Below are 15,631 nucleotides of genomic sequence, written 5' to 3' on the forward strand. Positions count from 1 at the left end.
GTGCTATACAGTAAATCCTGTTTTGATTATTGTGGTTTTGTATAACTTTTGAAATTGGGAATTATAACTCTTCTGACTCATTCATTTTTTTTTTTTTAAGATTGTTTTTGTTTTTTGGGGCCCTTCACATTTCCGCAGATTTTATGATCAGCTTTAGCTGTTAAATCTGTCATCGATTGTGCTAAATCTATGTTGTGCTTGTGCTTAGTTGCTAAGTCATGTCTGACTGTTTGTAATCCCATGGACTGTAGCCCACCAGGCTCCTCTGTCCATGGGGATTCTCCAGGCAAGAATACTGTAGTGGGTTGCCATGCCCTCCTCCAGGGGATCGTCCCGACTCAGGGATTGAACCCAGGTCTCCCGCATTTCAGGCAGACTCTTTACCATCTGAGCCACCAGGGAAGCCCATGTTAAATCTATAGATTGTGTTAAATCTATAGATCGGTCTCGGGAATGTTATTACTTTAACGATATTGTATCTCTCAATTCATAAGCATGTCATGTCTCTTCATTAATTTAGATTATCTTTAATTTTCTTTGGCAGTGCTTTGCAGGTTTCAGTGTACAAATCTGCACTTCTTTTATTAAATTATTCTTAAGCTGTTTATTCTTTTTGATGCTATCATGAACGTAATTACAAATATTTTCAAATTGTTCATTACCAGTGTACAGAAAAGGAGTTGATTTTTGTATATTGACTTTGTATCCCACCGCCTTGCTGAACTCATTTGTTACTTCCAGTGTGTGTTTGTGAATTCTTTAGGATTTTCTGCATTCGAGATGTCAACTGCAAATAATTTACTTCTTCCATTCTAAACTGATGCCTTTTATTTATTTCCTTGTCTAATTTTCCAGGATAGAAACTTCAGCACAACATTGAATAGTAGTAGTGAGAAAAGATGTATCATTGTCTTGTTCCTTTCTATGCTTTTCAAAACCCAGTTACTTTCACAGCAGTAGAAACAACTGAGCTAATGGAAAGGTCAAAGGTTCTAGGAAAGAAAGAAAGCAGAGAAAAGCTGGGAAGCAGGAATTTCGGGGTATGTACAGGGTGGCAGGGAGAATACTGTCTAGTTCACTGTTATGTTAAGCAATCTTAGCCCCACAGGAGTGGCTGGGGGCAGAAGTCCAAAGGAGTTTCCCAGGTTCCATGCCCACCCTTCTTGGTCCAGCCTGGAGATAGGTTTTCATCCATATTCACTATTGTTTCACTGCCCTTCACTCAAGCATGTTCCAAGGTGTCACATGCTGTTCAAGTCTCTAGATCAGCTGACCCTTCTCTGCTGGTCCTCATTTCCTTTGCTCACCAATGAAAACCATCCATTCCCATTCTGCTCCTTTTCAGGCTCTCTTTCTCCCCCACCTCCTAATGGGAATCTTTTTTTCATTATTTGGACCTGCATGGTCTAAACTGGATCTAGTTTTACCAGTAAGATCTCACAGGGCCACAATTAATATTTGCTAAAAATCATACTTCATAAAATATTTTTTCCTTTGTTGTAAGTACCCCTGACTCAATAGGTCTCTACTGGTCAACTATGTTCAGATTCTTTTGAATTTAAGAGCACAAACTCTGGAGGCTGGATTGCTTGCTTAAATCTTGGCTTCACACTTGTAAACTGTGTGCTTCAGTTTCCTTATTTATAAAATAGGGATATAACAGTCTTTACCTTACAGGGTTCTTATGAGGATTAAATCTGCTAATTCATGGGCTATGCCTGAAATGTGCTTGGTATGTAGCAAGAACTATCTAAGAGTTCTCTATTATCATCTGGGAAAATATCTGTCTCGTCTTCTCTGTATAAACATTCTTATGATATTCTTATCATGGTCTTATCTTCTCAAAGGGAATATTAGAAGTCATCACCACCCTCACCATACACTTGGGAGGATACCATCTTGGTATAAGCCAGGTAGGTATAAACCAACAACCGTGTGGTGGAGAGCTGGACATCAGACCATGTGGGCATACTGACCAGTGATGTAAATCAGTGCATCCCAGGGAATCTTTCCTTCTTGACAGTAAAGGTTGAGGTTCAGTAGAGCACATTCCCTGTCGCTATCATTAAATTCATAGCAGATATTCCAACCAAGAGGGCCAAACTTTTTTCTCTCCTAGAACAGAAAATGAAAATGGTCTTAAAGTTTGATAAAATTAATTTTGCATAAAATACTGAAAACCAGAGTTTCTGTTGAAGTTTGGCATCCTCATTGTGCAAAATGCCATTCAACTTGAGTGAGGCTTTCAGTTTGACTTTCATCAAATAGGGCAGGCACCTCTTCCTCCAATTCTAGTCTTTTTCCAACTTTCCAAAAGATAATTAGATATTACTGGAAATGTGAAATTGTGACAGACCTGACAAAAGAACATTTGTTCTTTATGGTAAAATAAAATATTTACCCATCAAAATAGGAAAAAATATCCCACCTTAGAGTCTTCTTGGTATAAAAATACTGATGCTAATCACCTGTCTGATGGAGAGAGCTGCCCCTAAATCTTCTCAGAAGTCTGTCCATCATGCAGGCTTTTCAGTCATGCCTGATGGGTTGATTATACACTGACTTCTCCACAGAGACCTTTTTAAAAAACTGGTATCCAGAATCTCAATTCCTGTTTCATGACTCTCCACAGGGAAATCTTTCCCACTCTTTGTTATCGCCCTCTCCCACCTGATTTCTTAACTCTAAACTGATTATATCAGAGGATGGGTGCCATGTTCCTTCTTCTTTTTTTTTTTTTTAAAGTATCTTTTATACAATTTTTAAAGGCTACACTCCATTTACGGTTATTACAAAATATTGGCTATAGCCCCCATATTGTTCAATACATTGTTGAGCTTATCTTATACTCAATAGTTTGTACCTCCTGAGAGAGTTAATTCTTAGATAGGTTGATAAGGAGTCCCTGGCTCTCAAGGATGAGAAAAGGACAAAAGTTTTTTTTTTCTACATTCCTTTATCTTAGTCACATAAGACATTATTTTTTGTTTTTAGCCCAGAGCTAATTATTACACAGCAAGACAACTCATCTTGATCAAGGGTATGTTTTTCCTTAAGCTATGTACTAATGATTATATAGCAACAATGTATCTTGCTCAAGGACATGTTTCTCCTTCTTAAGGAGAACCTTCTGTCTAATCCTGTTATCTTATGTGGGAGTGGGTCTGGTAAGACCTTTCTATTGTAGAAACCAATTGTAAAAGTATATAAGGCCTTGATAAGACTATTGAGTGGGGCACTCTCTACCCCTTTCTGATATCTATGTTAGAAGCTTTCCCTATGCCCAGGGAGGAAGCCATTAAGGGTGGTGAAAGTGAAGTTGCTCAGTCATGTCTGACTCTTTGCGACCCCATGGACTGTGTAGCCTACCAGGCTCCTCTGTCCATGGGATTTTCCAGGCAACAGTACTGGAGTGGATTGCCATTTCCTTCTCCAGGGGATCTTTCCAACCCAGGGATCGAACCCAGGTCTCCCGCATTGTAGACAGATGCTTTACCGTCTAAGCCACCAGGGAAGTCCTGGAGGCAAGCCATTAAGGGTGTTAAGCCCATTCAAACAGAAACAGGTGAGAATGAAATTATTGTAATAAAAAATGAAGACTTGCTGACCAACATGATATATATGTGTAAAGGAGGAAGGATAAAAACAGTCCTGAAATTCTGACCGTAGGTGATTACAAAAATGGGACCATCGATTTCAGGAGTAGAGTCTGGAGGGGAAGCAGATTTTGTGAGTGAAGCACAGCTGAGGAGACAACTTCATGCTTTTGAATTTGACCTACTGCATTCGTCCAGGCGATGTGGCTCCTTAGGTCAGAGCAGAGCTGGGAGGCAAAGCTATGAGGTACAGAGGCAAGGGTCATACAGAAATCAGAGAGTGTGCATGTTAGTTGCTCAGTCATGTCCGACTCTTTGCGACCCCATGGACTGTAGTCTGCCAGGCTACTCTGTCCATGGAATTCTCCAGGCAAGAATACTGGAGTGGGTAGCCATTTCCTTCTCCAAGTGAGCTTCCTGACCAAAGGATCGAACCCACGTCTCCTACATTGCAGACAGATTCTTTATCATCTGAGCTACCAGGGAGGTCTAGGGACTGAGTTAAAACAACTTGGGTTCAGATAGAACAAAGACCTCAGCATTTCACAATGTCATTTGTAAGCTTTTAATTTTACTTTTTTATTGATTTAAAGTGTTAGTCACTTGGCCATATCCAACTCTTTGCAACTCCATGGACCGTAGCCCGCCAAGCTCCTCTGTCCATGGAATTCTCTAGGCAAGAATACCGAAGCAGGTAGCCATTCCCTTCTCCAGGGGATCTTCCTGTCCCAGGGATCGAACCTAGGTCATCTGCATTGCAGGCAGATCCTTTACCATCTGAGCCACCATAGAAGCCCCTTATTGATTTTAACCTAATACACTTCTCCTTGTCTATATTTAAAAAATTAGCAAATTAAGTGTACCTGAATAATTGCATGGAAGAAACAAATGCCGAATATTATTTGTCTCCATTTTCTTCCAAGTATATTTTCTTCAAAAAATGAAGGCATCATTTCGGTAAATGCTCGTCTGATATTTGCACGTAAACCTTTTGGAGGCTCATTGGTTACCTGTATTTAGAGACACATGGCAGAGAGTGTGGTTGTACAGATTTGCATTTTTTCCAAATAACACATATAGAAGCCAGTGATGGGATGCAGGTAACTGATGCCTGGGAGGCATTCCTGCCCTGTTCCTGCCAGCTCTGTATCTCTCTCAGCCTTGGCCTCTGGAGAATAGGGGGTTCTCAGGCTTACAGTGGGTGGGTGAACCACCTCCACAAGAATCTCAGACCTTTCCATTTGGTGTCCATTTTTCTAACCACAGGCCAGAAATGATGCTCAGGCCTTCTGCACTGGATTTTCTGGTCCTCTCAATGTCCACCCTACACTTTGCCTTGATGGCACAGGGCACCAGGGAAGAGACAACTCTGGTTCCTGAGTGATCATTCATATGCAGAAGTGTGTGTTAATTGCTCAGTCATGTCTGATTCTTTGCGACCACATGGACTGCAGCCCACCAGGATCCTCTGTCCATGGGATTCTCCAGGCAAGAATACTGGAGGGGCTTGCCATTTCCTTCTCCAGGTTCATATGCAGAGGTTTCCCATATATGGAAACTTCGATCCCTGGTTGGGGAACTAAGATCCTGAATGCTGTGCAGCATAGCAAAAAAAAAAAAAAAAAATGCCTTCTAGGACTTGCCATAGGGTCTCCAGCCCTCAGCTTGAAGGTCTATTTTACTTAGTAAGTCTCTCTATCCAAGTTTTCTGAATTATGTGAAAAATAATTGAGGTTTCAATCCATCAGCCATACTGCCTTTGGGCTTTCCTGTCTCCCACATGCTGAAACATATTCTTAACTCTGGGAAGGGTTCTATTCTCATCTCTTTGCATCCTAGACATTTTCTTGAAGAGGGGAAGCAGGGAGGTGTTGAATGACTAGCAGAAGGGCACACAGGAAGGGCAGTGGCCTGGAAAATTGTTTCCCTATTCACTCTCCGGTGAATGGACACTGACTCCCACCTCCCCACCTTGGCTGACCAAACCCTGACACAACCCTGCACAGGCCCAGTGGGCTCCATGGATTCTCTCGGGGAGCGCCCTGAGGCCAATCATGTCACAGAGTTCAACCACGAACATACGTTACCTTGACCGAATTTTGAAGGACTGTCACAGGAAATGTATTACTAGGCATGGAACTTAAAAAAAGTCGAAATGTGTCCTTGATAACAACATCTGTTTAAAACAAAGACAAAAAGGAAAATGCTTAACTCATTAATATTTTTCTATAAGAAATAATTATTATAGAATAGAAAAAGATAAGCTCTGTTTAAGGACTAGTTTATCTTTTTAAAATATTTGATGTAAAATGTTCTAGAATGGAGGTGAGGGGACTCCTTCTAGAAGCTCTTCACCCAGGTGAGCCTGGCAGTCTGGATGTTGGCACAGTCGAATAAAGAAATTAAGAACTTGTTCTATTCTTTTTAAAAAATTATTAATTATTTTGACTGTGCTGGGTCTTCATTGCTGTGCATGGGCTTTTTCTAGTTGCAGCGAGTAGGGGCTACTCTCTGGCTGTGGTGTTCAGGCTCTAAAGCTCAAGGGCTTCAATCGTTGTGGTGCACAGGTCCAGTTGCCATGAGGTATGTGGAATCTTCCCAGACCAGGGATCGAACTTGTGTCCCCTGCATTGGCAGGCAGACTCTTAACCACTGGACCACCAGGGAAGTCCAGGAATGTTAATTTTCAATTCTTGATAGAAATGTTAAGGATCATTCCTCTGAAATTGGTAGTTTTGCAAACAAAAAAAAGGACAGTTACTATCTTTATGCTTGTGAAGTTGTTTTAATTTTTATTTGTTGTTAGCCATTCAACGTAGGGAAAATTTCATGAAAATGGTCAGAAAGCGTTATGGAGAATAAAGGAATGTGTTCCTTCTTCAGAGAAGAAGCAGAGGGAACTCAGTGAGCAGGGAAATGGAGAGACCTCACAGGCAGCATCAAGAAGTCAATATGCTTCCTTTTTGAGTTGTGGACAGAGAACCTAAGAAAAAACAAGCTGCATTCCAGTTTCAAAAGGCCAGAGCAGAACTGGGAAAGCTACTGTTTCTGTCACAGGAAGACACAAGCATCATCCAAGGAGGTCTTTCTCGGCATTGGTCTCTAAGCACAAGTGCTGGTGTTCCTCTGGCATGCTCCCCCTACCTCCTTAGGGGGAGCCCCCAGGCAGTAGCTGTTCCTTTTACCTGGAATGCTCTTCCTTTAGACTCAACGACTTTTCTCAAGAGTTGGTCAAATGACAACTTCTCAAAGAGGTCTACCCAGACCACCCCATTTAAAACTACTCTCCACCCTTCCTCCTTACTCTCATTCCACCCCGACCTTCCTGTTCCTCCTCACTTTACTTTTAATTTTTCCCAAAGCACTGACCACATTCTATCATACCATATACATTACTTATTTGTTATGTGGTTTGTTTATGTGGTTTGTCTGTCTCCACTCACTAGCATGTAAGCTTGAGGAGGGCAGATGACTGTGGTTGCTTTGTTCACCAACATGCCCTAAGTAGCTAGAACAGTGTGTGGTACACAGTAGGTTCTCGAATATTTATTAAATGAATGGCTGCAGATTAAGGCTGTATTTATACTTCTTGGTTTAGTAATCTAAACTAATGAGCTACATTAAATAGCCAAGATTAAGTTAGTTCTAGTATTGTTCTAGTAAAGTTAGTCCACTTTTTGGTTCAAGGGAAGAACCCAAACAAACTTTTTGACCAACTCAATGCAATTCCAGAGCAACATTAAAGTTGTTTCTATGGTAAAAATTTATCAGTAATCATGTATGGATACGAGAGTTGGACCATAAAGAAAGCTGAGCACCAAAGAATTGATGCTTTTGAACTGTGGTGTTGGAGAAGAGTCTTGAGAGTCCCTTGGACTGCAATGACATCAAACCAGTCAATCGTAAAGGAAATCAGTCTTGAATATTCATTGGAAGGACTCATGCTAAAGCTGAAGCTCCCATACTTTGACCACCGGTGTGAAGAATTGACTCATTAGAAAAGACCCTGATACTGGGAAAGATTGAAGGCAGGAGGAGAAGGGGACGACAGAGGATGAGATGGCTGGATGGCATCACTGACTTGAAAGACATGATTTGAGCAAGCTCTGGGAGTTGGTGATGGACACGGAAGCCTGGCGTGCTGCAGTCCATGGGATGGCAAAGAGTTGGACACTACTGAGCGACTGAAATGACTGACTGACTGATTAGCATAGAAGTCAGATATCATAAAATCTTAGGGCTAATGATTTCATTAACTAACCCCCCCACCATCCACACACACACAAAAACTGAAGAGTGAAAAAGGCCAGGTTTAGAGAAGCATCTTAAAAATCGTTTTTTTTCTCTCATGACTGTGTTAGGTAGGTAGAATAGGGAAAAGGAGTCCAAAATGGCGGTGGCTAAAAGACAAGGAAGGTCCGAGGACCAGAGTGAAGACTTCAGGCAGAACAAACAGAACAAACAGCACTCCTGGCTAAGCCCAATTTGCATAGGGCAGGCCCAGGTGGAGGAAAAGACATATAAAAGGAGGAGCCAAAGCGCTTTCTCTCGGACTCTCTCCCGTGTGCATGTGCCCGCTCTCTCTCTCTCTCTCTCTCTCACTCTCTCTCCCTCCCTCCCCACGCATAGATGTCACACGAGTGTATGTTCCTCGGTTCTTTGTCTCATCACAACAAAGATTTGGAGCAACGGACATTAAAGCCCTCGGCGCATCACAGCTCTCGGGTCTTGGACAAACCGTGTTACAGCTCTTAGGCAAATCAATGTTACAGCTCCATTTTATTTAGAAGATAGCAGGAGAATCCAAGACTCGAAGAGAAGAGAGTGGAGGAGTGCGTGGGGAGGGAGAAAGAGAGAGAGAGAGAGAAAGAAAGAGAGAGGGAGAGAGAGAGCGCGCATGCACGCGGGAGAGAGTCTGAGAGAAAGCGCTTTGGCTCCTCCTTTTATATGTCTTTTCCTCCACCTGGGCCTGCCCTATGCAAATTGGGCTTAGCCAGGAGTGCTGTTTGTTCTGTTTGTTCTGCCTGAAGTCTTCACTCTGGTCCTCGGACCTTCCTTGTCTTTTAGCTACAACCATTTTGGACTCCTTTTTCCTATTCTACCTACCTAACAACTGCAAAAGCATCAAGGATCTTAACATTTACAGACATCATAGAAGTTCAGAACTGGAATAGAATAGAAATCATCTTAGTATGGGACTTGTAGCAATGGGGCTGTGTAGTCACTTTATTTCTGAGGAAGCAGAGGCCCAGAGACGAGGTGTGATATATATATAGTCAGGCAGTGGTGGGGGCCAAACTCTACTCAGGTCTTAGAATTTCAAGTCCAGAGGCTTTTTCCCTCTCTCTCTTTTTTTCTTTCATTCACTTTCTCTTTTCAACTTCTTACCTGAATGTAATTTTTAAAAATATTTATTTATTTATTTGGCTGCTCCTGGTCTTAGTTGTGGCATGTGGGATCTAGTTCCCTGACCAGGGATATAAACTGGGCCCCCTGCATTAGGAGCATGGAGTCTCAGCCACTGGACCACCAGGGAAGTCCCTCCCTGAATGTATTTTATTTTATACTGGTTCAGGTTAAACATTAGAACCCAAATGGTTATGTTAGTAAACAGTTGTAACAAGGACCAGAAGAGGATTTTTCTGTCCACTTAAGCTCTTAAACTTCATCAACAACTTTTCTGGCTTCCGTGGCCCATTCAGCCTCTTTGTAGGTCTGGCAAGGTCATTGTGAAGGTGAATGACTGGTCCTTATTTGGAAGGCTCCCATAGTACCTCTGCAGCAAACTGCTTTTTAGATGCCTTCTTTAGCATTTTTTCTTAATCATAATCCTAATCATCAGGATAAGGAATCTGATGATTCAAGTAGTAAACACCATATCATTTTTCTTTACTTATTTAAATAGAAGTAAGTCACAGACCCCACAGGAAGCAAGCCATCTCTTGATCGTATTGCGAAGAGTGGAAAGAGTGGAGATTCTGGGTGGCAGATGCTACAGACTCTGTCCTTGATGGAAGCAGTCTGTAGAAGGCAGGGCACGGGGCAATCAGGGAGTGAGGGATCTTTGGGGAAGGCTGCTAAGCCCTGTTGGTGGCTTGGTGACCAGTGCAGGCTGGCTGCTCTGTAAAGGAGAAGTGCCTGGAGCAGGAGCTCCGCCCCTGGCAAAGGTCATGAGGAAGGAGGCTGGGCATATGCAAAGGCAGGATCGAGTCTCAGGAGTCCCCCTGGAAATTCTCGAACATCTACCCACAAAACCAGAGTCTGCCTACTTTCTGCTTTGTGCTCTCACCTACACCTCTGACTTTATGGGGGGCTGTCCCCCCACTACCTCTCTCTGAAAAAAAAAAAGAGTTAACTTACAGCTCCAGTTAATAAAGTTCCTGGGTGTGATAGCGTTTCAACCTACAAACTCCTTTGGAAGTCCTCTCTAGCCTGCCTGAATAGGTTTTTCCGGCCACATGTGATTGCTCAGAGTCTCCCAACTGTGAGAGGCATGAGATGTTCTAAACTGTCTGAATACAGATTCCTTTGAGCAGTTAAAAGATTGATTAGAAATTGTATTGGTGAAGGGTTGAATTTTCACTTGTTGGGCCAATGTTTGCTGGTAAGTCTCCATATCCCTTACCTGCTGTGTCCCTGGCAGTGTATTGATTAATATAATTGGTGTAAGTAGTAGCTTTAATGTTTGTAACCTTGGACCCTTGAGTTAATTCTTTTTCTTGTTATAGCCCACCACACCTTTGCCCTGTAGGAATGCAACTTCATCTAATGCTTTTGGAGGGTGGCGCCTGACTAGTCACCTTTAGAGAAAAATAAGTTTTCTGAAGAAAGGGTCTTAAAATGTTAACAGGCCTCCGGGCCAGAAGATGATGCAAATCACCTAAACTTTTGCATATGATAAGTTTGCAGGAAGAAAGCCTGGCTTACTGCATGACTCTACCCCTTCCCCCATTATCCTCTATGCGTAACTTAAGGTATAAAAACTACCTTGAAAAATAAAGTGCAGGCCTTGTTCACTGAAACTTGGTCTCCCCATGTCGTTCTTTCTCTCACTTTCTGGCTGAATTATTCAGCCTCTTTTCTCCACTGAATTTCCTCACTGAGCTATCCTTATTTAACCACTCTTTATATCCTTAATTAACGTTTAATTAAGCAATTGTTTCCTGATCGCCGATGCCATCTCCCCTTCGAATTCCCTGGATCCACCGGGGCTGGACTCTGGCAGAGAAGGTCTTCATTTTAACAGGCAACGATAAGGAAAGTCATCTGCCTAGTTCTCACCTTTCTAGAAAGCCCTCTGTCAGGACACAAAGGAGGACACCAGAGAAAAGGCCCTGGATATCCCAGGTGGGCAGTTCTCTTCCATGACCTTCTGGGACAGTGAGGAAGTTTGCCCCACACAGCTTATTACCTATCATACAGTTCCTAAGGTTTCAATTATTTTTATACTACTGAATAAAAATGAGTCAATTCCAACTCCACATCTTCTCTCTTTGCAGCCCATTATACTTACTCGAGTGGGAAAGAAGGCAGTGATAGTATAGTTAGTGGTGGCAAGTATGACTTATGTTGGGCACACCCGTGGGGGTGTATGTGTCTCTGAGACACATGTGAAAGTTAATTGTCATGTGGGTTATAGAGGATAAAAAGTGCTAAAACACCACCATGAGAACTGGTGTTAACTCAAACCCTGTTCCTGAACTTCTCTCATTCTGTAGTGAAAAATATAATTTTCTTCTTTTGTCCCAAGTCCGTTTTCTATTTCTTTTTTTATTAATATCATGCCTAGATGTTATTTATTTTGAATTCAAATGGTCTCCCGTAGAAGGTAACATGCAACAAAAATGACCCAGTTCAGTTTGTAGTCTGAACATTTTTATTTGAATCTGGGTCATGTAACCTAACTAACCCCTCTAGATCTCAAATTTTTCCTTTTAATATGGGATAAACAATGCCAATAATAATTGTTATAAGGACTGGATTCAACAAGAAAGGCCACATAAAAATGGTATTATTATATAAATGTTATATGCTCAACATACTTGAATCTGTGAAGGTTTTAATTAGCTCCTCCATTGCCAACATCCAAGAAACAGCAAGGTGGCAGTTTTGCAGAAACACCCAGTTTCCTGATTTCATTGCATCTTTGATCATTCTTTCAGCAATAGGTCCTTGTCCTTGTCCCAGTGAAATTGACTGCACCCTGAATTCAAAAACAACAATGAAATGCTGTTTCTTATTACTTTTAAGTAATGCAACTATTAAGAAATGTAAATATGGTAGGCTTCTAGAATATGCATACATTTCAAATTCTCATTCTGATAGATGTAAAAATAATTTTTCTTATTTTCTTGTTTTTTTACTATAACACACAAAAGTGCATAAGACAAATATAGTTGTGTATTCAAATATACAAATAAAAGTGCATAGAGGAAATAAACATCTGTGCTTGAGAAGAGAACTTTCCTAACACCCCAGAGACATCTCTCCTATCTCCTTTCTATTCCAATCATCTTCTCTTCCTCCATCCCAAAGGTATCCTTTGTCCTGACTTCTAATGCTATAGGTCAGTTTTTTAAAAGCTTTTGAAAACCCAAAGTCTAACATATATACAGGACTTCCCTGGTGGCTTAGATGGTAAAGTGTCTGTCTACAATGCAGGAGACCCGGGTTCAATCCCTGGGTTGGGAAGATCCCCTGGAGAAGGAAATAGCAATCCACTCCAGGACTATTGCCTGGAAAATCCCATTGACAGAGGAGCCTGGTAGGCTACAGTCCATGGCGTTGCAACATATATACAAAAGTACACGAATCATTAGTGTTTAGCTTGATGATTTCTCTCAAAGAGAATGTACAGAAGAACCACCACCCAGGGCAAAAACAAAAAGAGAACATTACTAGTACCCTGTCAATTTGAGTCCCTTTGTCTCAAAGGCAACAACTATTTTGAATTCTAACACCATAGATTAATTTTGCTTGTTTTTGAATTTATATAAATGGAATCATAAAGTGTATATTATATTTGGTCTATTTCAATCAACATTATTTCTTCAGATTAATTCATATTACTGTGTGTCATTCATTTTCATAATATTCTACTGTATGCTTATATCACAGTTTATTCATCCATTCTGCTCTTGCTGGACTTTTGAGTTACTTCTGGTTCTTGGCTATTACAAATAATGATGCAATAGCCATTCTCACAGATGTCTCTTGGGATACATGTGTACTCCATTTTGTTGTGTATCTTCTTAGGAATGGAACTGCTGTTTGACAGAGTATGTGTATGCTTAATTTTTTTTATAATATCAAACTGTTTTTCAGAGTGATGCCATCATTCCACACTTGTACCAGCAATGGGTGAGAGTACTTATTTTTCCACAACTTCGCTAACACCTGATAGATATATAATGGTATCTCATTGAGGTTTTAAATTATTTCCCATTTTCATAGGTTTATTTATTGGACATTTGAATATTTGCTTTCATATTCTTCTCTCCCCTTTTTTCCTACTGGTTCACCTGTCTTTTTTCTTGTTGATTTCTAAGGGTTCTTTACATTGGATATAAGCTCTTTGTTATTATTATTTTTTAAATTGTTTTCATAGTTTTGCCTTTTCCAGAATGTCATATACTTGGAACCATCCAGTATATATAGCCTTTTCAGATTGGCCTCTATCACTTAGTAATATGCATTTAAAGTTCTTGCATGTCTTTTCATAGCTTGATGGGCTCATTTCTTTTCAGCACTGAATAGTATCCATTGCGGGCTTCCCGGGTAGCTCAGCTGGTAAAGAATACACCTGCAATGTAGTAGACCCTGATTCAAATCCTGGGTCAGAAAGTTCACCCGGAGAAGGGATAGGCTACCCACTCTTGTATTCTAGGGCTTCCCTGGTGGCTCAGATGGTAAAAGAATCTACCTGCAATGCAGGAGACTTGGGTTCAATTCCTGGGTTGGAATGAGCCCCTGGAGGAGGGCATGGCAACCCACTCCAGTACTCTTGCTTGGAGAATCCCCATGGACAGAGGAGCCTGGCGGGCTGTAGTCTATGAGGTAGCAGAGTTGGACTTGACTGAGCAACTAAGCACAGAAAGCAAAGCACAAAAAAAAAAAAAAAAAAAAAAAAAAGAAAGAAAGCAAAGCACAATATCCATTGTATGGATATACCACAGTTTATTCATCCACTCATCTACTGAAGGACATCTTGGTTGCTTCCAAGTTTTTACAATTATGAATAAAGCTGCTATGCATTTAATGTAGGCTCTAGTATAATGTAGATTCTTGGGTGAACATAAGTTCTTAACTCCTTTGGGTAAAAGCCAGATGGCTGATCATATGAAGCACGAAACTGTCTTCTGAAGTGGCTGTACCATTTTGTATTCTCACCAACAATGAATGAGAGTTTCTGTTGCTAGTATGCATTAATGCAATCTATTTTAAGTCCAGTAACCTTGCTAAATCCACTAAAAATTAAGATACATTTTATCAGAGTAGAAGAATGTCCTATTTCTGTTTTTCTCTTTTTAAGACATGATTTCCAGATTCTTGGTTTATTAGGACATTTCCCACCATGAATTCATGTCGAATTTTAACAGATGCTTTTTCTGCATATGTTGAATTAATAGTTTTCTTCTTTAAGGATATTTTGCCATTACTCTTTCAATGTGGTGAATTAAATTAATTTATGTTCAGTATTTTAATGCTTGTATTACTGAAATAAGCTCAGAATTCTGGGAAGGTTTTTAATAATGAATTCAATAAAAAATTATTGAACTATTTAGATTTTCTAATTATTCTTGTTAGTTTTTTAAGGTGTGCTTTTGGAGGAATTTTCTTGTTTATCAACATTTTCAAATTCATTGGCAAAGTTTTCTTTTTAAGTAATATGCTTTTATGATTATTTTAATGTCTGCAGGTCTATAGTGATATTCTCTTACTCATTCATGATATAGGTTTTTTGAATGTCTCTGTTTCTTTCTCTCTGTATTAGCAGTTTCAACAGGGATTTATATTTTATTAGATTTTTCAAAAAAGCAACTTCTGTTCTTTTAGACCTTGTCTATTGAATGAATGTTTTCTGTCACTAGTTTCTGCTCTTAGCTTATTATTTTTTCCTTCTGTTAGAGTTTAACAACTAAGTTTTAGATTGCCTAATTTTTCTTAGTGGGAATGTCAGCCTGAGTTATTAGTCTGACATTTCTGGAACCAGAAGTCATTACATATGTATAAATTTACACTAAGTGTATTATTACTAAATCCCCCTGGTTTTTGATAGGTTATATTGTTTTTGTCATTGTCCATTTATTGGACAATTTCCAGTATGATTTCTCTTTAACAAACAAGCTGTTCAGAAGAACATTTTTTTTTTGCTTTCCAAATATTAAAAAAATTAACTTTTAAGATTTCTAAGACTTATTGTGGTCAGGGAATACGTTTTATTCTTTTTGAAATACCTATCTTTTAGAAAATCATTAATTTTATAAATGCTGCATATGTATTTGAAGATCTTGCATTTGTTTTATTTGTTGAGTATAAAGATTAAGTTTCTTCATTTCACTATTAATTTCATCAGCCAAGTATTTTACCTTTATAACACCTTTATAACCTTTTAACAAAAGTTATAAAGTTAATATAAGTATCTATGTACCCATACCCAGCTTCAAAAGTACAACATATGATCTGAGCTTGCATTATGCCCCTCCCTGTTCACTTTTCTTATTATCCAAGCTTCACCTTCTACAAGGTCACTGCTCTCCTGGACTTGGTATAGCTTTTGTACTTCTCTTTATACTATTATTGCAAAAATGTGAACTCATAAGCAGTATATAATATATGTTTAATAATTTTATATGATTTATCAAATTTCTCCAATATTATATAATTTTTGTGCAACTTAATTTATTTTGCCCAATATTAGTTTGTGTGACCCATCCATATTAATAAACATAGTCCTAATTTATTTATTTTCATGGCTATAGTGTATTCAATTATATGAATATGCCACAATTTATATAGTTTTTTAAGATGGACAT

General features: G+C 39.7%; 1 protein-coding gene across 1 annotated transcript in view; it reads right to left on the minus strand.

Annotated features, from left to right (window-relative positions):
- The window catches only part of DNAH6 (dynein axonemal heavy chain 6), a 279,376-nt gene that overhangs the window by 35,987 nt on the left and 227,758 nt on the right, over positions 1-15,631 (minus strand). The window contains exons 65-68 of the mRNA XM_006055830.4: positions 11,639-11,799; positions 5,684-5,772; positions 4,460-4,606; positions 1,977-2,115 (exon numbers count right to left, since the gene is read on the minus strand). Coding sequence (XP_006055892.4) covers positions 1,977-2,115; positions 4,460-4,606; positions 5,684-5,772; positions 11,639-11,799 — 536 coding nt within the window. The remainder of the gene's footprint in view (positions 1-1,976; positions 2,116-4,459; positions 4,607-5,683; positions 5,773-11,638; positions 11,800-15,631) is intronic.

The sequence above is a fragment of the Bubalus bubalis genome, chromosome 12, assembly GCF_019923935.1.
Source record: "Bubalus bubalis isolate 160015118507 breed Murrah chromosome 12, NDDB_SH_1, whole genome shotgun sequence".
NCBI classification, from domain to species: Eukaryota; Metazoa; Chordata; class Mammalia; order Artiodactyla; family Bovidae; genus Bubalus; species Bubalus bubalis.